This window comes from Mercenaria mercenaria, chromosome 18 (genome assembly GCF_021730395.1).
Source record: "Mercenaria mercenaria strain notata chromosome 18, MADL_Memer_1, whole genome shotgun sequence".
NCBI classification, from domain to species: Eukaryota; Metazoa; Mollusca; class Bivalvia; order Venerida; family Veneridae; genus Mercenaria; species Mercenaria mercenaria.
Genome location: NC_069378.1, coordinates 55,691,500 through 55,718,723, shown reverse-complemented (window position 1 = coordinate 55,718,723; position 27,224 = coordinate 55,691,500). Strand labels below are relative to the sequence as shown.

Sequence of the window (27,224 nt, the reverse complement as noted above, 5' to 3'; positions counted from 1 at the left end):
CCCCTTTCTAAATTCCAGTTTGTTTAGTTCTGCTCATTGTTTACTCGTTTAGGGCAAACCCAATATTTTAACTGGGGACCATACGCCGCTTTTCATGGAATTACACACTAGTGTAGCATTGAAGGTTCCATGTGCACCACCGTATGAACACATCTGCGGATGTCTCTAAATTGTATTTTGTACTTTTAACATGTGTAAATGTTGAGTTCTGCTCAACCCGGGGCTAGAGGGCGTGGACGGTAGCATGCATTTCCACTACCGTCCATGAACAGGCTCAATCAAACCGAGCCTGCAACATTTTCGTTTTTGTTGTGTTGAGCGACCTGTGGAGTTTCCACTTTTTCTATTTAAGTTCAGAAAAATCAGTACCCTGATATTATCTTTATCCTGCAATAAAATTAACCTGCTTAGAGTAAACTATTCTTATTAACATTGATTTTTGGTAAAAATAAATCCATTTGCATATTTACTCCACTGTCTGAACTGTATTTATTTTGTCCTCTGCGTACAAATATTTAACTAAATGATCTTATTGTTAGTTAAGTAACTATTTACCGGTTTGTAATAACAGAGGGCCTCCTAAGCCGAGTGGTTAAGATCGCTGACATCAAATGACTTGCCCCTGTTCAATCTGGGTTCGAGCCTCACCGGGAGCGTTGAATTCTCCATGTGGGGAAGCCATTTAGCTGGTTTGTATAAGGTAGATGGTTCTACCAAGGTACCTGCTCGTGAAGAAATAATGCACAAAGGGAAATCTTCATACCATCGTCACTCTCAGTTTTAACATGCGCACAAGTTGAGCTTTACAATAATCCTGAAAGATATAAGAGCCGCGCCATGAGAAAACCAACATAGTGCGTTTGCGACAAGTATGAATCCAGGCCAGCCTGCGTATCCTCACAGTCTAGTCAGGATTAATGCTGTATTCTTTCAAAGCCTATTTAATTAGAGAAACTGTTAATGAACAGCATGGGTCCTGACAAGTCTCCGCGGATGCGCAGGCTTGTCTTGACCATGCTGGTCGCAAAAGAGCTATGTTAGTTTTCTCACGGCGCGGCACATTTAGAGGTACTGGACGTCTAACTACAATCAGCGATTTCCGGGTGATTATATATTTTCCGTTCGCAAATTCGGCATCATTCGGTCATAACAGAAATATCTACTTTTCCTAACTATCGGAGATTACCGAAATCTGTGTCGGCGGGTACTTGAACTAACGGAAAATTCCGATTTTTAGTACGGGTTTACAACTGAAGCAGAAACTCCATCTTGTTTGGTTTTAGAGTAAACCACCAACGTCAAGAATATCAATTCTAAATAGTTCTTAAGAACAAAATTGATGTCAATCGTTAGATATCAATTTTTACGAATAATGTTTTTCACAAAATGTTTCATATTTGACTAAATTGTTTTTTTGTTCTCAAACGCTTTATATTAACAAACTTGAGATAAATTAGGTAAAATGTGTATTTACTTACTTTCATTTTCGCTGATTTCCGCCATTTTCTTTTAACTTACCTTTTCTCTCTCCTTTAAAATTTTAACGAGCCCAAAAAGGTCCGTTCTCCTGACATTACTATCTTTTATTAACAGCAAAGTTTGGGTTTATAAGTACACTGTGGTTATTTTAACTGCAATTTTTTCTGCCAGGACGGCTTTTTTTTTTAAATGAAGAATAAAATGTATTCGTTTTGTACAAATACGAAACCTCAAAGCATCTACATTTTTAGAATGGTTAACGAACATTAGCTTTATTCCATGTCAGTTCTGCAGTATTCAGTTCAAAGCATGAACCCGATCTGCATATCGGTAAATCTGAAATGATAACATGGTAACTGCTTTTGTTAGATGATGAAACAAAGCATAACAATCTTAAAAATGACGTCCCCAACCTGTTACAGTATAAGATTGAAATAATAGAAATATAAGTAGAAATATATATATCTATGTTGGCTATTTTAAACATTTTTTCAATTGGTTAGCGTACAATAATGCTGCCAAAGGTGAATTAATTGTAAATGGAGAAAGTAAACGAATTTCAAAACAATCTACATTTAGCTTACACATCAAACTGTAAATGTAGGTTTTAAGCATCTTATTATAGATTTGATTTTTCCCCATTGTGTTAAATTCTTTTACATCTAGAGCACACCAATGTGCATATACAACATTCAAATATACTACATTCATAGCAAAATCAATGGAATTTCACTACGTTTCGCATACAAATGTATGCATATACTATATTTCTAGATCAAATCTATGGGCATAAACTACATTTCTAGATCGATTGTTTTCACTTGTATCAGCTTTTTATTTATCCTTACCTAAAAACCGAAATAGAAATATTTTATTCCCTACCATACTTAATGTCTTATCATATAAAGTGTAGTGCAAACGAAAGATGATTTGCTCCAAGAATATACAAGACAATAGGGAAAAACTCAGTTCAAAGTAGGTAACCATGTTTGAGCGGTCAGCAACCGACTATAACTGAAAAAGATGATTGGCTATAGCCAAAAATAACATACCTTTCCCAGTCTGGACTGGCAAATGTTTGCTCGATTCATTTTTCCAATTATCTCACAGAAACAGTAAAGTGTGTAACTGAGCAGGAATGGATTTATTTCTCTTCGTACTGTACCTGAACAGTACCCAGCTCTGACGTATAGCTTGCTCCTGATATTCGTTGAAATTAGATAAATGTACTTTGAACCTTTGTATAGTTATAACAGTCAGAAAAAATCGGAATATTGAAGTAGAAAATGTAATATGTCTACTATACGCCGTCGTTATTCTATTTTCAACTGTGAGATATTATAACCTAGTTAAGTTATCAATCCTTTAGATTTCATTTCATTTCAAACAGTTTACAATTTTGGCCAGATAAAGTATCTTTGTTAAGTCGCGTGCCATTCCTAAAAATCCTGATATTCGCCCGTACAAATTGTCATAATTAAACAACCTTGTCTAAATATTGACATTTATTTGCACGAAAGACAAGTAATTGCCTCACCTTTAATCGCGTCACAAAATGATTGCGTCACCTGTAATCAAAATAACAGGAAATGTTATTTGACGAGTATCCATTTTCTACCAGAAAATAGGCAAACTTGTCCCATTTATACTCCTTTAATGTACAGGTATGGGTGGCATATAAATGTTCTTTTGAAAGAGAAAAATAAAGATAAAACCTCATGTTGACAAACTAGATTTGATTAAGTTTTCATACCTGTATGGATGTCAACATTCCAATGTATAATTGTTGAGCAGTATGCATGTTCAAGGTCAAAGTAAAGGTTACAATGCGTGCGTAGAATATTTCATTTTCTTATTCCTGTCATTACTTTGCTATCTTCATCCCGACTTTAATGATTGCAGACATTTGCTTGCCTCAAATTGTGGAAAGGAGGTCTTAACAGGTTTCTAGTGCACGTTAATTTCCACTATCGCCCGATCTGATAGGTCGGTTATCAAACTATCAGATCGGTTCAGTATCACACTTTTACTACATTTGACATGGTACATTCTACATACGTTTCACCAGTTGTCTGTTACGTTTCACTACACCACGAATTACTTACACCCAAGTCAAAGTGTCATGTTTTATCTCCACGTATAGCTATGTTGATAAACGTAGCTATAACTTGAGCCATATAGAACAATGTGACTGAAACGTTGTGACTGAAACGTGATGAAACGCTAGAAAGCGTGATTTTTGGTGCCGTTTCCCAACAATTTATTATTATTATTATTATATCAGATTTATATAGCGCCCTTTTCATGTTAAACACGTTCAAAGGCGCTTTACATTATAGCAAACGCAGCCACACAGGGCGCGAAATTCATCCACTGCTAGTACAGACACAGAGCCATCTGACCAAAGAACCAGAGAAAGCCCACAGAACAGACAGAGAAAACTTTTTAGATACCGACGTGTCCGGCTCACTTAGCCTAGCTCTTTGCGAATAGACAGTCTGTTTTTTTAACGTGCCCGGTTGATAGCACCGATACACATGAAGCGGTCTTTCCTGGGAAGAACAATTACAGGCCTCTTGTTAGGTGCGAGACACTCCAGAGCATCTCAGAAATTTCCAGTGCCTGGACCGGGATTCGAACCCCGGACCTCTGGATTGACAGTCAAGCATGTTACCACTAGACCACCGGCCCGCCTAATTTTGGACTTTGAGTGAACGCCTTTGTTTATTATTTGCCTTTGAACGAGTTGAACTTACTACAACATATCATGAAAACTACGTAGCCAGAACGTAGTACAAAGCTGTATATTGCAGAAAAAATGTAACAGAACGTGAACATTGCGCATCCGGGCGATTGATATTGGTAAAGTAAAAATTTCACGTTTTGGCCGCCGCATATAGTTATGTTGGTAATACTGGCCAGCCAGCCTGCCAATGCGTGACGAGTTTTAGCTGCACATACTTGCAATGTGGCAGCAGAGAGGTATAACGAAGCACAGCGTAAAAACATTGTGGTGACTAAGGGCAACAGACGGCGCGGCAGCACGGTGGAAAAGCCGACTTCTGCATTCTCAATCTTGTCACAACGTGACTTTAAAGAGAAAACAACGTGGCTAGCACGTAGCGACAACTTGGCACATTGTGGCTACCGACTGAAGTTCAACTGTTGTGACACAAGATTGGGATATAAAACCAGAAACATAGTCAAACGTAGGCAGTCGAAGAAAAACGTACTAATACAATAAGATCACTAGCAATACTGACCAAAACCTAATAGAACTTAGAGTTAGACTTTATTGGACTTTAATAGCCCATTTAACTGTTACATGTACATGTTACATGCATTAAAAACGGATATATTTTGTTACAATAACTTTAACACATGTCTATAGCGAGAAAAGTGACTGTTCATCTAGAGGTCTGAAATGCTCTAAGCTTAGTGTTTCCTACTTAAGTAAGAGGCCATACTAGTATTTTTTCTTGAATGTCGGTTCGGCGAGCATTGGTGCTACATGTCCGACACCTTCTCAAGACTGACTATCTACAAAAAGCCAAACCGGACAAACTGCATCACATTGACATATCTCTCTCTTTCTTTCTCGCTCGCGCTCTCTCGGGGCTTTCTGTATCCCTATGGTCAGATCGCCATGTCTATACATATATTGAATAAATTTTGGACTTTGAGTAAATGCCTTTGTTTATAATTTGCCTTTGAATGCGTTGAACATGAGGAAGACGCCATACAAATCAGGTATGATAATGTTAAGCCAGAAAACCATAAATGAATTGAAACCACCTGCCCTAAATGACATTTATTGTCAGATAAAATTAAAGTTTACTTATAATAGTAACTCTTTTGATGCGCATGATATTTATTTTATAATCACTTCCTGTTAATGATTGTATGTTTTCTGTGAATACTTGTTGCTTTATTTAAATCCACATGATACATATAATCGTAGTTAAAACAAATCACGATGATTTTTACCTGAAAAAAAAGAACCTTTTAAGCGTTTTATATTAAAAAAAATCAAATTCTGTTCGTTTTTGAAGAAATTTTGTTGATGTGTTAAGCCTTTATTGAAGCAAATCATGTTGATACTGGATACTGGCAAACACTCATCAATAAACCACCGCAAAATTCATCGTTCCATTTAAGGTCTCGGAACGCCCAGACCATAACGCAATCTTCGACACCGTTGTAATTGTCGGGCTGTCCCGCATCCCAATTGTTATAACCTTCAGATATAAGGGTGCCATCAGTCCAAAGGAAGACACCTTCAGTCTCAATATCTCGGGATCCAATCCAAACTAAAAATAAACATTTCGTTATAAAGTAGAAAAAATAAATAATACAGTCTGTAAAACATAATGTTTGATTTGTTTTTGGTGGGAAGAATTTACAAACCAATTCAAATTAAGTGAATTTGCTAGGATATTACAAAATATTTATTTTAGTTCCAGCAAAATTGCAAAATGGCAACGGAAATGATATGGAAACACCTGAGGTGAAGATTTAAGCACTATGAATGTTTATCAAAAGCGGTAAATATTAAGATACGTACCATCGCCTGCAATTACAGTATTCAGGAGTATCTGGTCACTCTCAGTTTTAATATGCGCAAGATGTCCACCAGCATGTTGTGCTTTACAATAATCCTGAAAGATATTTATAGATATAGATCAACGTTATGCATCGAGGTGTGTCTGCAGTTTTAGCTCATAAGAATACTGCGGTAAACGCAGAGAATAACGGATATGTCACGCCTCACTTATTATCGTTGAATTATATTGGGCGCGTAATTACAATCGGCAATTTCAGGGTGATTCTATATTATCGTTTGCAAATATGGCATTATCCTGCCATAACAGAAATATTTTTTTCTCCTTACAACCAGAGAATACCGAAATCTGTCTCAACAAGTAATTACACTAACAGAAAATGCCGATTTCTAGTACGGGTTCACAACTGAAGTAGAAACTCCATTTTTTTTAAATAAACCACCAACGTCAGGAATATCAATTCTAGATAATTCTTAAGGACATAATTATTATCAGTTATAGGGTATTATTTTTTTACGAATAATGCATTTTACAACATGTTTCGTATTTAACTAAATTGTGTTTTCTCAGACGCTTTATAATAGCAGGGGGCCTCCGTGGCCGAGTGGTTACGGTCGCTGACTTCAAATCACTTGCCCCTCATCGATGTGGGTTCGAGCCTCACTCGGGGCGTTGAATTCTTCATGTGAGGAAGCCATCCAGCTGGCTTACGGAAGGTCGGTGGTTCTACCCTGGGGTCTTCCTCCACCATTAAAGCTGGAAAGGCGCCATATGACCTATCATGTGTCGGTGCGACGTTAAATCCAAAAAAAAAAAAAAAAGAAAAAAAAATTATAATAGCAGACTTGAGATAAGTTAGTAAAATGTGTACTTCCGCTAATTTCCGCTATTTTATTTTAATTTAACTAACCTTTTGCTCTCGCTTAATATTTTAACGAGCCCAAAACATCCGTTCTCCTGACATTACAATCTTTTCTTAACAGCAAAGTTTGGGTTATGAGTATACTGTGGTTATTTAAACTGTAATGTTTTGTGCCTTTACGGCTTTTGTAAATGAAGAATGAAATCTATTCGTTTTGTACAAGTACGAAACTTCAAAGCATCTACATATTTAGAATGGTTAACATACATTAGCTTCGTTCCATGTCAGTTTTGCAGTATTCAGTTCAAAGCATGAACCCGATCTGCATACCGGTAAATCTGAAATGATAACACGGTAACTGCTTTCGTTAGATGGTGAAACAAAAACAAATACCTTAAAATTAAAGTTCCAAAATTGTTATAGTATTAGATTGAAGTAATATAAATAATGATAGAAATATGTATATTTATTTTGGCTATTTTAGACAATTTTTCAATCGGTTACCGTACACAAATGCTGCCCAAGGTGTTTCAAGTGTAAATGGAAAACGTAAATGAGTAAATGGAAAAAGTAAATGAATTTCAAATCAATCTACACTTTTTTATTTTCTAAGGTAAATGTTTTGAAGCAATCATGATTTATATATTTTCCTTTCATATTTGCAAATAAAGAACGCATCATATATGATACTTTGGGTTTATAACACATTTGTGGCTAGTAAAATGCTTACATACTTTCCCTGTAGAGCAGCTCCCAATCTTGGCTTGCAACTATCAATTCAATAACCATCCATGCAGATCCCAGCTCGCATTTATTATGTTCCCAATTAAAGCTTACAGAAGAGCAGTGTGGCGTTATGGAACAGAAATGAACGCACTGTGCTTCGAACATGACTTGTAACGTACCAAGCTCTGACGTAAAACGTGATCCTGATATACGTTGAAATGAAACAAATGAACTTTGAATCATTGTCCATGTTAATGTTGACAGATAAAACAGGAAAACTGAAGCTAAAAAATTCTTTTGTCGTTGACACCTCATGCTTGTTTCTTTTCCGATCCACTTGTGGTACAAAAATATTCTTAAATCCTTTTATTCAGATAAAGAAGCTATTTCAAAAACTAGTTGTACTATAAATGCAGTGTATCTTTTAAACGGTTCAGCGGTGTATTACACGTTAAGGTATAAAAGTTTAAAGCTTTCATCACAATCAAACTAAAACAAATTAGTATAAACTAAGGTATAAAAGGTTTATTACGTATATTTGAAAACAAAGGTAAGCACAAGAGACAAATAATCTTGTTAAGAAGCCGTACTGTATATCTTTATTTATTCTGAAAGTTTCCTTTCAAAATTGCCGGATGGAAGAGTTAAAACGTTAATATTTGCTCAATTAAAATTGTTGATTTCTACTCGTCCTTTATTTAAACAGGCATTAATGTTAAAAGCAGGTATATACAAAGTCAATGGCAGTCGTTTGGAACGCTGATTACACTAGAAACAAAATGGCGCAATTTAAGATATTCATGTTGTTTACATAAATATCACAGCGTTTTAGTTATTGGGCATAATATGATAGTATCGGATAGCAATGTAAATGGGTATTTCCGCCTTTTAAGTACTTATTTAAGCGGAGTATATGTATATTATCAATTCTCGTTTGCCACTTGAGTCTTATGATTGTTGTCTTGTTAGAAATACTCTTTCCAGAAATATTCCTTCCGTCCGCCGAGATGTGTCCACCGTTTTACGTATTGGCATCAGTGCGGTTTAACCCTTTTTTTAAGTTCATGGATCGGTTTCTTGGTGATCTCCAGTACTTGACACAATTATTAACAAACAGATTGACTGGAATTGCATTCTTAAAAATGTACTGCTAAATTATGGTTTTTATTCATATTTCTGTATTGTATAGGTTTTGTTACAGTAGGTAAGATAAGAGCTTTTATTCAATGTTTTGACATATCTTTTCAGTTTATCTAGCAAATCGGAGAAAGTTTATCCACCCCGAGGCTCTGTCGAGACCTGGAAGAACTTCTCGGAGACGAGCTGGATAAACTAAAGTTATAGAAGTCAGAAACCTAATATTATCTTTATCCTGCCACAAAAAAACCTGCTAAGAGCAAACTATTTTTATTAACATTGATTTTTGGTTTTAAAAAATCCATTTGCATATTTTGTCTACCTGTCTGAAATGTATAAACCTCAGCCCACTGCTCGCAACAAAAGATAATAGGTAAAGATAGATTTCTCTACATATTACAATTAAATGAATTATCATAGTATGTAGTATTTTGTTTGGATATTCTATGCCTATAATTTTTTACACGTTTTTAAGAGGTTGGTTAGTTTGTATACCACACTCCGATCAGTGAAAAAGAAAACGTCAAGTAAAAGGTAAATAGCTATTCAAGATAGAAGAAATTAGATGATGAAAATTGCTTCGTGAATGTAAAAACAAAAAAAAACAATAAAAAAAAACAAAAAAACCTTTACTTCATTCTACCACTTTTGAGCAATATAGTAGTGTTGAAATTCAGAAAAGCATTGATTTTGATTGTTTTCAGACATAAAATGAAAACAATTACTGTACTTAAAATAGTTTGTTTTAAAGGCACTGGCCTCCTGACTTTGGCTAAAAGTGATCTATGAAAATTAGAATATGAGTGTTTGTTTCTCAGCTATCTTTAAAACTAATACTCCTGTGTTTCCATATATTCTGTCAGTAATTAAGTTTAAAACGTTTCTTAAGAAATGGGGAATTATTTTCCCGCTACCTTAACTATTCTCTTTTTGTCTTCGTACGATCTAGAGGCCAGTGTCTTTATCACGATTTTAGTTGACAGATGCACACAAAAGAAAAGTATAATCGACACTGTCGAAAGAACGGCTCCAAATACGGTCTAAAGAACGCATCTTAACAACTGTTCTTTATTTGAAACAAATATTTTGAAGCAGTGATCTTACACACCCTACTATTTTGAGCACTTGCAAATTATTCTCTGACCACTAGGCTACGTGAGATAGAAAGTCTTATTGTTTGACAAAGACGTCAGTTCTTTCCCTTCCCTTCCTCTTAAATTCATGTAGATAAGAGATGGCCTATTTATTACTTTCTTAATGATAAGGCACATTGATCAAACTAAGCGCTTTGGAAGCGTTATTTGGTGTTTGCCTGTTGACAAAAGATGAAAGCTACAATACTCTGCGTGGTTCTTGTAATATTTGTTGGTAAGTAAAAATGCATTCCTTTCATTTATTTAGTTTAATTAAGAATAAAGTCACTGCTTAGAGTAAATGTACGAAGGATTTATATCACGAGGGCACAGCCCTAGAGATGTGATAATACGCATCTAAACGACAAACAATAATTTTATTCACTGTTTAAATCACTGTTTGAGATATGTTATTTCGTTTCTAACACGTTTTCAATGATTATTATTAGTGATGTTCCGATTGTCGCCGATGTTCGATTAATCATCGCCAAAGTTTCAAAGTCGACGACATCGATTCTGACCAAAAAGAATCGATTCTTGTCGCTGATTTTGTTACAAAATTAAAATCCCGCTTTCAGGTCTTTTTCAGATACTTCTCGCTGTTAAGCTTAAATACTTTTGCTCTTTTATAATATCTGGGTTAGTATTTCAAAATAGCTGCTCTTTAAATTGGAGAACGCTGTCAGGCCAGCTGTCATGATCGTAACAATAATAAACAATTTGTTGCCCTGGCAGTAAAAAATCAGACGCCTTGAAATATTTTGGGTTCTGCATAAAGCCTGAATGCCGGGTGTTGGCTCCTTTTAAGGAAAACCTTGATACTACTAGAGCTGTTTGCAATATATGCTTTAAAGCGTACATTAACGAAGGTACCCCACCCACTTTTTTCTAATTGGAAACAATTTTCAGATTTTATTTGACAAGCTTTTTTATTCATTCAATACAAAATAGTGGATTTACTTTAAAAAAAGATGATAAACTAATTCCAGACCTGCCAGCAATGTCCCCAGCATATATTCCATGTCAAATTTGGCAGTGCATCTAGCATGACTTGAATCCCAGGCCTTGAGTCATAGAGAAAAGATGAATTCTAGTTACTTTTGCATTTGGTCCAATAGTTCCTCCCAGATCGCAGTTTGGACTTATTTGTTCGAACCTTTGAACAGCCGGTTAAGCTATCGGTTGGTTAACTTTTAAGGCTATATGTCGACATTTTAGAAGAATTTGTAAAACAAATCTTTTAGTTAAGGACTGCCTTTATAGTGAAATAAAAAAATCCCATCAACACAAATATTTTGAATCAAGATCTAACCAGCAGCACCCAATTGTATAAAGCTTGGTTAAATTTAACCAGTGGGTTAACTGCTGGTTAAATTATCATTTTGGTAAAAGTTCCGGTTATCCTATTGTACAAAACTTTGGTTAAATTTAACCAAAGCAAGTTTCTGGTTAAATTTAACCAACCTCTCTGATACTGGTTAAAAGTTAACCAATATACAAAATGGCTGCCTTTATACCAAACGCCAGACGACCTAGACAGTTTAGACGAGTAAACAGACAAACTGACGACTTGGACAACGAGGAACTTCGACGACGCTACAGATTTGGATCTGAAAATTTGGACAGACTAGAGGACCTCATTGGGGATCGACTTCGACATGGGACGAACCGTAATTTTTCTTTGACTGCACGACAGCAAATACTGATAGCACTCAGATTTTTTGCATCTGGGTGCTTTCTTCAGTTAATCGGGGACACATTTGGTGTCGACATTGCCACTGTGTCCCGGACTATTACCAGGGTGACGGACGTTTTATTTTCACTGAAGGACGAATACATACGATTTCCAACGACGGATGACGAAAGACGGACTGTTCAACAGGGATTTTATAAAATAAGACAATTTCCCGGCGTTGTTGGTTGTATAGATGGCACACATGTTAGAATAATTTCTCCGCCGAAAGATCAAGAGGCAGCTTATGTAAACAGAAAACGGTATCACTCCATAAATGTCCAGGCCACTTGTAATCATCGCGGTATGTATACTGTTGTATCTCACAATGGTTGCCTCCCTTCCTACCAGGGGTTCCCTATGGGGTTTTAAGTGTTGACAGAAATATTTTATTAATACAACTTCATTTCATTTATGACTGTGTGCAAATGTTGTTGCTGAGTGATATTGTTTGTAGTGTAATTATTTTTAAAACAATTGTTGTCAAATGGGAAAATTCACATCTATCTATGATGCAGTTATTAAAATGGGCCGCGCCAACAAAGTGGTTTTGCGACCAGCATGGTCTTTGCTGTTCGATAACGTTTTCTCTAAGGCTTAAAAAAATGTTTGTTTCCGGTATCCCGATCTACCTGAAATTTTTGGCCCGACCCTAAATGTTTTTATGGCCTTGGAAAATTTTTTTTCAACTTTTTTAACAAGTAGTTGCAAAACTGCACTTAAATGTATGCTTTAAACATGGCCCTTTTTATGCTTTAAACATGGCCAGTGATGTTAGAAATCATCTAACCGATGCTCTAAAGGCATAACCCCCTTATGTGTGTCCATTTTTTTGACATAAAAATAATTTCCGAACAGTCTGCCTTAAAAGCATGTTACCGGAAACAATTTTTTAGGCCTAATTGAAATCACCTTTGAAGAACCGCAATACTGAATTGTGATAACTGTAGCCTTTTATTTTTTATTCATGATGGTAACTGATTTACACAAAAAAGTACTAGTAAACAGTTTCAAATTCACAGTGACATAATATATATAAGGTCAGGACACATTGTGTTGAATGTCTTTAAATGCATTATAATTGAAATAATATCCGCCGCACCATGAGTAAACCAACGTAGGCCTACTAGAAATGCGACTGCGTCCAACATGCGCGCAGTCTGGTCAGCATTCATGTTGTTCGCTAACGGTTTCTCTGATTGCAATAGGCTTTGAAAGGGAACAACTGGGATCCTGACCAGACTGCACGGAGGCTGGTCTGGATCCATGCTGTCGCAAATGCATTATGGTGGTTTTCTCATGGTGCGGCTCAAACTGAAAGCAATAAATACAGGGCTGAGTTTAGACCGCATTTCGTTTCTACGCTATTTAGCTACGCTTTAATAGCCTATGGCGCTATACTGAAAAAAATTGACTGAAGAAGTTTGCAGATTAATTCATGCAGTGCCTTACTTTTCTACATATCATCTTAAAAAAAAACAACAGTATTATACCAATCATGATTATCAGAATGATTTTCACGCAGTTCATGTGGGACAGAAAAGTACGTCACTAGGTTGTGTTGGGTCTTAATGAACATATGTATATGTCCAAAATATTTTTAATTGTCTGGACTTGAAATCAAACTTTTTTATTGTTGTGGAACAATTTGGAGCACTTAAGAATACGATAGCCACAAATATGCTGATCGTCCCCAATTTAAAAAAGAAAAAGAAACATCAGTGACAGTGTTAAAAATGATAGTTTTCATTAAAATAACCATTTAGCTACCAACCAAGTCGTTTTCAATATTAACACATTCTCACACAATACTAATGAGTTCAAAGTATCAACGGTACAGGCATTTCTTTCTGAAAATGCTGAATTCGGCCATTTCAGACTGAAAATTTGCTGACTAGCAACCCTTACTTTGATTTGCAGTTCTCCGCGGTACGTATTATAGCGGAGAACATATGTCTTAACACGGCGTAGCACAAAATCACTGAACCATTTTGTGCACGGGATTTTTCGCGGGTATTTGGTAGCGAAGAAATCAGTTCTACGCAAGTTTCTGTACTAGTTACATCTACTTTATGCTATTCAAATTCACACATTGTTGTATTTGTGTATAAATAAGGCCGAAAAAGATGTAAATACGCTCATTATATCAAGTAAAAATGAAACAATAATCTTAAGGTATGAACATGCTTCTGAACATATACCGTCGTTTCAGTATTTAGAGAAATAATCTGAGGAGTTGAAAAACTCCGCGCATGTTACGGATCCACGTTTCCTCAATAGAGGGTTGTTCCTGTATGGCCAGTATTTCTTTGACGAATGAAGCTTTAACTCTGGTAAAGCATGTTGTGATGGGAGACTGATATTGTAGAATAACAAATATGTACTACGGTTAGTTTCCGATATATACATGTATCTTACGTCCTCCGTGTATTATACACTTTAAAGCTGTTTGTAAGGTACATGAAATTATATAAATAATTTATTTATATAACCATTATGCATCAAATACAATTGCATTTGTTTATATTGTGAGATCAATATACATGTTTGAAATTGTTATGTGTTGTCTCCCCTCTTACTTGTCGCACAATAAAGTGTACATCTTGCCATTGCAATAGGTGTTTGTTATTTTGTGGGTAGTCTAGTTAAGTCTAACAATTTACAACACCTACTATAAATAATATTTTCCGAACAAGATATCAATGTAAGAGTTGCTAAAAAATAAGTTTCTGAAAAAAAAAAATACTTTTTCGACTCGTAAATATTCGGCCAACCACTTTAAAGCTCTTTTTTTCCGAGCCAGATGCTTGAAAATGCATCTGTGTCATCACAAGCACTTGCGTTAGCAACAAAGACGGCAAAAAAAATACAACAACAAAAAACAAGTTGAGGTAGAAAAAAAGTTGCCATAAAGTTGTGTACTCTTAACAGCAAATATTTCATATGTCTGGCGGGTCGCGTGACGTCAACGCACGTGCTCGTTTATGCTGAGACCCGGCTAGGGTTAATTCAAATCTAAACTTTATGACACGAAAAGAACGTGCGCTAATTAGCATAAAACGCGTTAAACCAAGTAAATGAATGCATTATCCCTCAACACAATTGCATTTCTATGTCTACGTTGTTTTTTTCACGTTGACGTCATTTCCCTTTGCATTATCCATTTTGGGACCGTATTACGTTTATACTTTGCCATGGAACGCGCATATATAAAAATATCTTCTAACAGCACGTGAGCGCGAGAATCTCTGTTAACACACGTTTACTCTCCTGTTAAAACACCCCCGAAAAGTGACAATAAAAGCAGCTTTATGCTAGAATGTGTAGTAAACACTGACGTAAAATTTAAATACGTCATACCGGTGTGAGAAGAATGACGGGCGCTTTGTCTTTCTTACGTGTAGCTGGTGGTGTGGATGTGAAAACAAACGCGGAATTATTACAATAGTTTAACATTCTACGTGGAATTTATTTATAAGGTATGTAGATTTTTAAAAATGTCATTTGTTCTATTATATAAGATAGGAGTCTCTTTTCAATGGAAATCGAGCAGAATCATTGACGCACAACGGTAATATGTGACAGCGACACAGTATGTCAGTAGGGGGATAGATGTATTCACACAATTTCTGTATTTTTCAGCACTTGTCTAGTAAATTTAATGTAAGTGGAGTTTCAGAGGACGATGTTTTAAGAAGTCAACAACCCCTCAAAACGCACTGAAAATAAAGCATTGAACGCACATAAATCAGGCCCAGTCAAGGGCCAGGCTGAAGGGAACCGTGTCCCGCCCCTAAATGAGATGAGAAGTGACCTGATATTTCTTTATTGTTGTCTGAGATTATTTTCTAAATGTAACTTAACTAATGTCTGAAGTACGTCTGAATAATTCTGAATTCATGTCTGAACATTTAACCATGTCTGAACATTTCTGAATTGATCTAAATGTTTCTGAATAATGTCTGAATATTACTGAATTTATGTCTGAACATGTCTGAATTTCCGAAATTAGCACAGAGCGGATTTTCAGCCAAATTCAGAAATGTTCAGCAATGACTCAGATAAAAATTCAGAAATATTCAGATATTTTTTCATGTGGGTTAAACAGTGTTTGTTTTATATTACTGCATATTTTAGGTTATGGTACAAATTGAGATGGTTAGTTACCTGAAAGTGACCAATGGCCAGTAAGGTATGTCTTTTTGATAATTGTAAACTTTTCCTTACACACTTTAAAAAAAAAAATAATTACATATTAGAATTTTATTTAGTTGCTGAATGTATTACAGTACAGGTCAGAGTATATACAGCCTCCCTAAATGTTTAGTCATGCAGGATTGAATATTTCATTTAAATTAGTGATAACATTTTTTCAGTAGTTTGCATCTACTTTTCAACAAGTTTACATTTGAAAGCAAAATAGAGATTTATCTCTTTTAATTTAACACTTCACATTTTTACATGGAAAGCAAAGATATAATTTTATTTTTTATTCTAGGTACATGTACACTAACTAGGTTGAAGACAGCCAAGGACAATGAATGATACAGTAACAAAAGTGCATGCTGGAGCATCAGAAATTACAGACTTGGGAATAAATATTTGCATAATACACATTTAGTGAAAGCATATATTGAAATTGTTAAAATACATTACCAGTGTTGTGTTTGGATATAAGTTACAAAATGGGTATTGATTCTAAATTATTTTTTTTATTTCATAACTTATGGATAATAAGTCATCAGACTGTTTAATTTATCACTATTCTACATCATTATTTTATGTAAAATGGTTTTGGTTGTATCATATGTGTATATAATATTATAGCAATAAAAGTTTATTTTTGTGTAAATATCTTGTTTCTTTTTCTTTCTTAAATGGAACATTTTGTGACCACAATCTGTCAACAAGTTAATATAAATGCATCAAAACCACTGAAAAGTTATGAAGTTACTTTTCACATGTTCCTTGAATAGCAGAACCCACGTTTAGTGTTTCTAACTTGTATCTGAGGCCATTTTATATCAATTACTAGCATAATGGTAAATTTTCTTCACAAGGGGTAGGCAAAAATGTATGTTATTTTTATTTCAAAGGCAGATATTTTACTTTATCTTTATTAGAAGGTGCCAACTTAAGGTTTAAAGAGAAAAAAATGACATGTGCTAGATAATTTTGTCAAATTATTTATTTTTAAACAATAAGAATTGAAAGAAAATGATTTATTACATTGTTTATAGAAATATCCCATAGATGATCTTAGAAAATGGGGCTGGTAATATAAGGCTTAAAAATAGTGACTGGGAGTTAATTGATAATCAAGCAATTACTGTAGTATGGCCTAACATACACTTCAATACATATTTACTGGCAATGAGATGCAGCTATATGATAAATATACCATAGCCAAACCTGTGCTAAAGACCACCTCTGAACAGAGACCACCTGGCTCTAAAGACCACATGTTTTGTTTCCCATTTTAACATTTACAATGTATTTTAACCTGTGAATAAAGACCACCTCTCAATAGAGACCACATTTTGGCTCTTCCAAGGGTGGTCTATCTAGACATGTTTGACTGTATACAGTTTTTGTAAATGGTGATTTGTTATGAGAAAAAAAAACTGTAAATATATATACAGTGTAGTGTCTTCCAGGCAGCTGCAAATGTTTATGGAATCAGCTCCATATTTCATTTCTGTTGAAGTCATAACTTTATTTCACACAAAGTAGCTAATATATTGCAATTATATGAATTCTAATGTTTATTGTGTATGCATTGCATTCATTTTCTAAATTAATAATTAACATTTGGTTATTAATCATATTTTCAAAATTCATAACAGATAGTAGATGATCTCTTTCTTTAAGGTGACAGTATGTTAAATGTCAAAAGCACATGTCTATGTACATTAGGTGATTAAACTGGGTCAGGAGGTCAATATTTTATGTCAAAGTTTAAATTCAAACCATACTGAAAAAATGTAAGTTACATCCCCAGTCACCACTGTAATGGATGTTATCACAATATAACATAATTCTATGATTATGATACTACTTAAACATTATGTATTTTTCTGTTGTATTTTGATCAGGGCTATTCACCAGTATAAATGCTTCATGGCCTGGCAGTTCCCATGACAGCCATATATTTAGAATTTCCAATGTGTGCAGATACCTAGAGGCTAGGCACCAAGGTATTTTTACTACCAAAACCAATTATAATCTTACAAAAAATCAAACATTCAGTATAGTTATGAACACAGATAAATGTTTGCAAATTTAAAGCAGTGCCTTTTTTGCTGGAAAGCAAACTTAATAGGTGTAAATACTCTACAACAAGCACCTGTCTGTTTTGATTAGATTTAATGTAGCAGAACAGTAAATTTAGTTTGTTTTCATTTAGTTGCTCAGTACAATACTGTTAAATACACTGAAATATTTTTCATCATAGACCATCATTCACACTGAAATGATTATGATTACAAATACATGTTTTCTATAGGTTTTGAAAAAGGTGTTCTGCTAGGGGATAGTGGATATCCATGTAGGCCATTTCTGCTGACACCCTATCTCAACCCAACCAGTGAGAGAGAAGAGAGGTATTTTGTTTTCCTTTTTTGTATTTTCATTTCAGTAAAGACAGACACATAACTTCTGTTAAATATCTGCCATTTTTACAAATGTGTCTTTGTATACTGTAGCCACAATATTGTATTTAATCAAGTATTTTGTGAACTCACAGGTACAACAGGGCACACACATCTACAAGAAATGCTATAGAGAGGACTTTTGGAGTGTGGAAAAGGAAATTTCATGTTTTGCATTCTGAGGTATTTTATATCAAGCATCCTTGATTCTATTGTTTTATTGCAAATGCTAACCTTATGTCAGCATGTATGATATTAAGGTGCATTTTAGCATACATTTTTACTGAAAGAAATGAATAATTAACATTTCTATAAAGGTAATGTGAAAATGAGTCCTCAGTCTACTCAATGTTCGAGTCATGACTTTTTTTTCAGGAGAAATGCTAAACAACATTATCATTATTTTGTGGTTTAGAATATTTTCTTTAAAAAAATGTATTTATCTTTGAACTACTTGTTAGGGTTAAACTTTCAGAACTTTCTGCCTGCCTGCTTATAACGCAATACTATAGATTTGTGTTTTAAGATCAGAATAATGATAAATGAACAATTGAAACTGTACATTTAGGTTCGAATGAAAGCAGCAAAGGTCAGTAAAGTGATTGTGGCCTGTGCAGTCCTCCATAACCTGGCCATACTTTGGAATGAACCTGAGCCACAGGAGCCTCAAGATGATGATGAGCAGCCTCAGCCAGACCAATACCAGGGACCTCAGGATGGCCGTGGAGTCAGAAATTATGTGACCAACACCTTTTTTTAACATGTTCTGGAGTGACTGTGATTTCTGCTGTGCATACAGCATATTGCATTACAAGGAAATAAAATTTGAAAATTGTTTCATTGCTTGTTTCTTTCTCTTATTCAATTCTAAACTAACTCACTGAATAGTTTTGACAAACACAAAAGTATCTGATTACAGCAGATTTTTATTTATGTTGAGCACTTCAGCTTATACTGAAACAAGTACAGATAAAATTTAAATTGTCAAACAAGTAAACAATGTATTCAAGTCAATATAAAAGTCACTCTTCATCTTTTTTTGTACACAATGCATCCAAGACTAAGGACAACTTCGGAATGTTCTCTCTAAGTTCTCTGCATAAGGCTGTCTGTTCTTGTATGAGTTTGAACTTTTCCCTCTCATTTTGTATAGAGACTGTGTAGAACTCCATTTGTAGCTCTTTAAGACTTTTCTGTGGCCTGTTACAATAAATGAATATACATGTATTTATGCAGTGTTCATGTTAAGATTGTGTTTTCTACACTTGAATGGCACATAACAATCATGCATGACCCTCAGAATTGAAATGAATTGAAGGTTTCCTTCACTCCTTCCTTCAAAGTAAGCTGTCTATCTCCAGATATGAATGACACCTGATATTTAGAGGCTGGCAGAATCACTCAGTTTTGTGACTTTAAAATGGAGTTACATACATTATTCACTTGGTGAAATTTCTGCTAAGAAAATATTTAAATAAAACCATACTAAAGTTTAATCTAGGGGACTTCTGTTTTACCTAAATTCCACATTCTTGGGTATTCTAAATTCCACATTCTTGGGTATTATTCATGGATTATCAATGTGATTTAGGAGAACTTACAAAACAGTAAGAAATTTGAAGAATTATATATACAATTGCAAATCTGCAAATATTTGAATGTGTTACCTACATTTTTGTGAAATGGTTGACTAGTTCATTTTGAGGTTTTGAAGACTTGTCACAAACAAGGGGCTCTGAAATAAGGAAGAAGACATATTATAGGCTGTTTAAAATACATACATTTTACTTGACATAGTAAAAACTGTCAGCTGGAATCAAACCTTTTTTTTCCATTGATTTGATTAATTAGCTACCAAATTGTATACACCCAGAATATAGATTTGTACTGGTCAACATCTATTAAAGAGTATTGACAGTTATATTATGCTTACCATATCACATAGGTTACATATATATGGACTACATATACACACATTCCAGATATAAATTTATGCAATATGAAAATTGAAATTTGGAAACTCATTTCTGATTATCAAATAGGCAAAATAATTTTTGTTTCAAGATATCATATTTAAAATTAATGAGAAGCAATGTTCCTTACAGCCTGATTCATTAATGGACTTGCCTTTAAACTGAAATTCTTACAGGAAACCACAAGGAGAGTGGTTTCAAAGATGTATACACTATATATAATGGATGCAAGACTGGAAATAAATACTTTGTATTCTTAAAATAAGCTTTATTTTGTACATAATTATGTAAAATATATTTTCATCATCAAGTTTCAGTACATGTGTTGCATATAAAATTCAATATCTGCTTTTATAAGTTCTCATCATGGCATCTGAAGGTGCAAAAAAAATGAATTGCAATTGAAGTTCAAAATTTTTTTATTAAAATTACCTCTATCTGAAGTACTGCTGCTTGGACATGGTGCTGCTGAAGCCCTGCTGCCTTGAATTGGTGCTGCTGATGATACTGAAATATTCAATGGTTGATTCAAAACAAACATCATTATTCAAAGGATTGCTCAAGAAAAATGAAAACCTTATATATTGAACATACTAACTTTTGTAAATGATATTAAAACAGGAAAATATATTTTGCTCTTTGATCCATTGCAAATACTTTGAAGGGAAACAAAGGTTATTAAAGTTTCTCACTCAGAATATAGATTTGTACTGGTCAACATGTATTAAAGAGTATTGGCAGTTTTGTTATGCTTACCATATCACATAGGTCACATATATATGGACTACATATACACACATTCCAGATTGTAAATTTATGCAATATGAAAATTGAAATTTGGAAACTGATTATGATTATCAAATAGGCAAATTAACTTTTGTTTCAAGATATCATATTGAAATTAATGAGAAGAAATATTCCTTACAGCCTCAATCATTAATGGACTTGCCTTTAAACTGAAATTCTTACAGGAAACCACAAGGAGAGTGGTTTCAAAGATGTATACACTATATATAATGGATGCAAGACTGAAAATAAATACTTTGTATTCTTAAAATAAGCTTTATTTTGTACATAATTATGTAAAATATATTTTCATCATCAAGTTTCAGTACATGTGTCGCTCATAAAATTCAAAATCTGCTTTTATAAGTTCTCATCATGGCATCTGAAGGTGCAAAAAAATGAATTGCAATTGAAGTTCAAATTTTTTTTATTAAAATTACCTCTTTCTGAAGTACTGCTGCTTGGACATGGTGCTGCTGAAGCCCTGCTGCCTTGAATTGGTGCTGCTGAATTTGCTGCTGATGATACTGAAAGATTCAATGGTTGATTCAAAACAAACATCAGTATTCAAAGGATTGCTCAAGAAAAATGAAAACCTTATATATTGAACTTACTAACTTTTGTAAATGATATTAAAACAGGAAAATATATTTTGCTCTTTGATCCATTGCAAATATTTTGAAGGGAAACAAAGGTTATTAAAGTTTCAAGTTTCAAGTTGTTTAACTGTAATGTATAGTCTAGATATATTGATACCAACATTGTAATGAAAGTTTAATTACATTTAAGAAATTGATCTAGATTCTACAGGTACTTACTTTCATCTACTTTCTGCAACTCTCCAGCATTAATAACCATACTAGGAATTTCATCTGCATATGCATCCTCTTCATCTAGACCTGGTATTAAGATGTAAAAGTAATTAAGGAACTTAACAGTTTAGAAAAATATCATTACTGCAGCATACAGTATAGAAAATATTATGGTGACAAGGATGTCCCGTGATAATTTTTTGTATTAATATATAAATAATTTCGGTTCATTTAGATTTCTTTCTCATCATTCATGGTAGCAATAATGCTTTAATTTAATTAGCAAGATCAGCTGTTTTAAAAACCCCACTGGTAGCCTCAAGTACAAGGGAGATAACCTTGCCATGTTCAATTTGATTGGCTGTTGCTATAGTGCGTGTAAATAATATTTGTTTATAGATGATGGTGCCAGCATCAGTTAACATTTGACACTATTAAAGTTTAAATTGTTAAATAACATTAGATTCTATACCTGTTTACATTTACACATCGATTTTCTTTAGAATTGTAGACGGAAATCTACATAATTTGAACATATACATAGCCTTTTGTCAATACTCACGTAAACTTATCGTGACAGTTTCACAGTCAGTAGCTCCAGGTATCCCGTGAAAGGAGGCTGAAGAACAGAACAATCCAGCAATATCATCCAGGAGTGGATCAGGCAATGGTGCTGGTGGTCCACCCCCGGTTTTCTGCATGGACACTTTCTGCATGGTGGTCTCAGTTTTTGCCTTTTTAGTGAGGTTACGCCACTTTTCCTTCACTTCAGCGACGGACCGCTTCGCATTTCCGACACTGTTTACCTTTTCACAGATGGTCGCCCAGGCCTGAAATTTTAAGATACAAATCTTTATATTACGTCGAATAAATTTTAACAAAAAACATTTGCTCATGAGCTATTTTCCGACAAACAAAGAATACAGAAAATAACAAAAATAAAGCGGCTAAAAAGTAAGATATTAAAGCGAAAGTTAGGCATATTATAGGGTATAAAACAACATGCATACACTTTCATGAGATTAGAAATCTATTAAAACTAATAAACTAAGTAAAATAACATTGGTCTACATTTTGAAAAAGAATTAAAGGACATTTCGTATGCTAGATTACGGAGATGAACCTGTGTAAATATACAGTACATCTCGGGATCATGGGGTATTAAATTGGTCAATTGCATTTTGAAACTTACTTTGTCTTGAATTTTCTTTGTGATTCCACCTGTTCCATTGCAGTGTTTTGCTGAAATTGTACTGAAGTTATCTGTAACTGCGGTCTTTAACACCTCCACCTCCGACATAGAAAAGTTTTTGGCCCTGACTCTAGGTTTCTTGGAGGCTGGAGGTTCAATGTTTTTGTTTTGTCTTCTGCTTTGACAAATTCCGCGAAAATAACGTCACCGGAACCACCAAAATACCGCATGACGGGACGGATTGGTTAAAATTAACCAGTGGTTAATTTTAACCAATTTGGTTAACTAACCATTTGGTTATCTTGGTTTATACAATTGGTTAACCAAACTGGTTAGCTAACCAGATTTGGTTAAAGATAACCAAAGGTTAGAGTTTAACCCAGGGTTAATTTAACCAAGCTTTATACAATTGGGTGCAGATAGGTTAACAGCCGGTTAAAGATTCGAACAACTGGGCCATAATTGCCCAGCAGTTGCTATAGGCTGTACAGTACAGCAGCTGTGTCATAGAATTCTTCATAAAAAGTAATAAAAGTAGTCATACAATAATCTGAAAGTCTTGAGAAAGGTTTGCTGTTACTACCATATTGCCACATTACAAAAGTCTGTATTGATCTTTCGGTTCCGATTCTTTCGATTAATCGAATCGGAGAGAGATCAGAATCGGACCGATTAATCGATTCTGCTTCAGCTGTCCGATTCTCATCACTAATTATTATCTAACGTCCTTGACGATATTCATCAAATATTTGCCTGATTTCTGTTAATTTCTTTTCTAGCGCTCCGCTATTCCGTCTAACTCTATGACGTAATAGCTGTGACGTCAGAAAATGAATTGTAGAATAATATCACACAGTTTTTATCTTTTTTTGTTCAATAGGAAACGAAACAAATCGGGTCGTGTTAGAATGCCAGTTTTTAAACGGTAATTACCCAGTGATGGCCGATAAACAACTAACATATTATAATGTTAAACCGTAATTATTTTTGTCTAAATTTTGACTGATCTGATCAGATTAAAAACTAAGGTGAAACATTCATGTAGATTTGACATGATTATTTCTGTGTTAAGGTAGTTGACTTGTAATACAAACCTTGGCCATTTCCGTGTGTTTAAATGTTTTCTTTTAGCAATAAGACATCCATCGGGCGTAAATATAGTCTGGCTTTCCGTACAAAACTGGCAAATGCTGAAATTGCGTACAGAAAATACATAGATTGTTGATTTTTGTAACGGATCTACTAATTAATTACGTCCTTAAGTAGTTCTTTTTGTAGAAGATAGAAAATATCAAATAATGAAAGTTGTCCATTTTATGCCTTAGGCTATAAAAAGGATACATGTTGTTTGAACTACTTTACAATTAGCCATTTGATTCATTTGAATAAGTCTCTTCATTTGTTTTTCAGGATGTGAGGGTTTGTTCCTGGACTGCAATCCAGCTCTCATAGATTGTTTCAGGGATCCCTGTACAGGAGCAATATGCCCGTCTGATACTTCAGCTACCTGCAGGTAATGTTAGCTACTCAAAAATGTAGTCAAAGTACTTATAACTGTAGGGTAGATGTTATTTCCGTAGTTTGTAATGTCTGCACCTAAAATGAATATTTTCAGTATATATAATAGGACTTTTTCAGATTATTTAGAAACAATACCATAGCAACATATTTTACAACTAGGTATTGCACTCATCATCTCCTCCATTTGAGATAACCATTCGATGTAAAGGTATTGGAATGAGTGTTTTCGTCTGGCACGATAAAAGAACCAAGCTTGGACGTCTCAGCTTATTGTATTTTTCTTCAACGTTCTTCACTCGGAGTCGCCCAGAACTGGGAAACCAGTGACAACTTAAATGAAGTTTTGAACTCATTTTTAACAGCTTGAATTTTTCAAGAGACTTTGCCAGTCGTTGTAATTTGAATGTTTAGATGTTTAGAAAAGTTAAGTTAAATACAATAATCGCTAATGTTATTCGATTTATAGATTCGTTTACACTCGGGAAATGGCTCGTCGGTCAATAGATGATAATTTTTCCCGATATCCGGACAATACTACAAACTGCTTTGAATGGCCTTCCATAAGAAGGGAATGTTAAATCAAGAATACATAAACACCTCTTTACTAATAATTTGTTTTTCAGCTTGAAAAGAAATTTCTGCACTTAATTTCCATATGAATCTTTTACTGATATTCCTTGTTTACATGTTGTATTGTATAAATATAAGTATTGTATATTATCACTAGATAACTAAAAAGACTGTTTTGTATAAGAAGTAATGATAAGACATATTTTCATTTGTATAGCTGTCATAGTTTTTCATTAAGAAGTAAACTGTTAATTTATGTTACATTTCACAGGACAGGTTGCCAATGTCAGGCAGAATGGTATGATATCAGTGGTCAGAAAATTACAGGATGTTTTAACAAAGGCTAGCCAACAACCATCTTAATATGTATAAAATTAGTGGAAAAATAAAGTCATAACACCATATCATTCATTTCATTTCGTTTATTACAGTTAGCACCTGAATTTGATATTTCAACAATGTTCTTGATTTATAAAACAAATATTTACAATCGCCCCATTCTTTCCTAATTATGACGTTCATCTTGTATGAACAGCAAAGTTACGTTAACGCTGCTTAGTGATAACGGGCTGCTGTTTTGAGGCCGTCCGCGTATAAGTATAGATGACGTCGCTGTAGCTCCGTCTGGTGGACAGAGTGGCTGGGAAGCTGATTTTAATGTTAAATGCAATGTATGATATAATCTTATTTTCTAATGGAAATGAAATATAATAGAAGTATAAGAAATGAATTATTATTTAGAGTTCATGCGAAATGAACGACAGAATGTGTTCGCCAAATTAAACATGAACCGCGCGCTTATCAATCCTATTATGTCGCTCACTCTGTTCCTATATACGCTGTGATAATATTTAACTTTGAAAACAATGTGAGTGTTTCTTATATTATTTTCTTGTCACCGAATATTCCAGTTTAAAGTCCCACTCCTTTAATTGATATTGTTTATTTCCTATCTAAATGTTTGTTTTGCTTGTGTACCTTTGTGCAAATTCTAATAATTTATATATTCATACTGCTGAAGGGTTTCTTAGCATTTCTGGCACGTGGCAATTCACATTGGCTCTTTGTCCTTATTTTACTTCAATAAGCACGCAGGGTGAGGCTGCATCTGTACCTTTTATACTGAAGCATTTAAATTTTGAATTTTTTTATAAGAAAAACTGAAATCCTGCCCTGCTTGAATTGACAACTACTAGACGGAATTGACTAAAATAAATGTAGATTAGAGGGAACGCCCCTTTTACGGTCAGTTCTCTTTGCTTTGTCATTTGTTATATAATATATGTGCCAAATATTTAAAGTATTTCATCCGCTATCGGTATTTACAAACAGAATTACCAAAAGATAGCCTAGATGTAAAGCGTCCGCTTCGAGTGCAGTGGTCGTGGATTCGACCTCCGGCCGCGTCATATCAAAGACGTGGAAAATGGTACCAGTAGCTCCCTTTCTTGGTACTAAAAATAAAAAAGGACACAAACTTCTCTTCCCTCGTACACTCATAGAGATATGTCGAGATTGCTTAACTGAGTTGTATTACTTGCTATACAATCGACCTAAATATATATCAGTATATTACACAAACAGAAGATAAGATAAAGAAGTTCATTTCATACATATATATTTAAACCAGTTGTAAGTTTTTACATATACAACAGAAGAAATTATTGTACTCTGTGACACAGTTTCTTAAATGATAAAGAAACAAAAAAACTCCATTTTATTTTGTATTGGACTCTAGTCCAAAATCCATTTTTCTTTCATATTGGACGAGATGAATCTTCCTATCCATTATAATGTTACTTATTTGAAATTACTTCCCTTGTATATAGCGTTCAGTAAATTTTGCAAAAAAAAAAGCCACTGCGACACCTTTCTTGCTTTCGATGAAACATATAATTATGACAAAAATTATTTAGTTAGAACTTATCGGATGGGTTTGGCTCAAAATTTGATAAAATGCAGTTTTCGACCTGATCCTTTGGCACTGCTATAACTAGTACAATTATAGATCTATCTATGATATGCTGTTAAAGGGAGGTAGGATGTCCAACCAGAGTGGAAGGTTCAGAATTTTTCACAAGGACCCCAT

The 27,224-nt window shown here is 34.3% G+C and overlaps 3 protein-coding genes and 1 long non-coding RNA gene across 7 annotated transcripts; 2 read left to right on the top strand and 2 right to left on the bottom strand.

The window, feature by feature from the left end:
• Positions 1-5,316: 5,316 nt before the first annotated feature.
• LOC123539162 (C-type lectin lectoxin-Enh6-like) lies at positions 5,317-9,114 on the bottom strand. Of its 2 annotated transcripts, none has more exons than XR_008368384.1 (4): positions 7,634-9,114; positions 7,171-7,241; positions 6,044-6,137; positions 5,317-5,789 (listed from the first exon to the last, which is right to left on the bottom strand). XR_008368384.1 is itself a non-coding variant. In XM_053530297.1 (4 exons), exons 1-4 carry the CDS (start codon positions 7,942-7,944, stop codon positions 5,569-5,571), a joined length of 693 nt encoding a protein of 230 aa, XP_053386272.1. In that variant the 5' UTR covers positions 7,945-9,114; the 3' UTR covers positions 5,318-5,568. The 2 variants fall into 2 exon arrangements, 1 of the variants encoding a protein (XP_053386272.1); XM_053530297.1 differs by having other exon boundaries at positions 5,318-5,789; positions 7,638-9,114.
• An 864-nt stretch (positions 9,115-9,978) lies between these two features.
• LOC128550661 (uncharacterized) lies at positions 9,979-25,539 on the top strand. The gene is made up of 3 exons (XR_008368367.1): positions 9,979-10,134; positions 24,455-24,557; positions 25,407-25,539. It is a non-coding gene; the product is annotated as an uncharacterized LOC128550661 (long non-coding RNA).
• On the top strand, positions 11,246-19,116 carry LOC123565676 (putative nuclease HARBI1). Its single transcript, XM_053530151.1, has 5 exons — positions 11,246-11,935; positions 17,727-17,828; positions 18,137-18,233; positions 18,377-18,464; positions 18,850-19,116. Exons 1-5 carry the CDS (start codon positions 11,401-11,403, stop codon positions 19,039-19,041), a joined length of 1,014 nt encoding a protein of 337 aa, XP_053386126.1. The 5' UTR covers positions 11,246-11,400; the 3' UTR covers positions 19,042-19,116.
• Positions 19,188-23,460, bottom strand: LOC123551958 (uncharacterized). Of its 3 annotated transcripts, XM_053530148.1 has the most exons (7): positions 23,045-23,460; positions 22,415-22,682; positions 21,859-21,939; positions 21,481-21,567; positions 20,687-20,761; positions 19,953-20,016; positions 19,188-19,481 (listed from the first exon to the last, which is right to left on the bottom strand). In XM_053530148.1, exons 1-7 carry the CDS (start codon positions 23,150-23,152, stop codon positions 19,304-19,306), a joined length of 861 nt encoding a protein of 286 aa, XP_053386123.1. In that variant the 5' UTR covers positions 23,153-23,460; the 3' UTR covers positions 19,188-19,303. The 3 variants fall into 3 exon arrangements, with proteins under 3 accessions (XP_053386123.1, XP_053386124.1, XP_053386125.1); XM_053530149.1 differs by lacking the exon at positions 20,687-20,761; XM_053530150.1 differs by lacking the exon at positions 21,481-21,567.
• Positions 25,540-27,224: the final 1,685 nt, after the last annotated feature.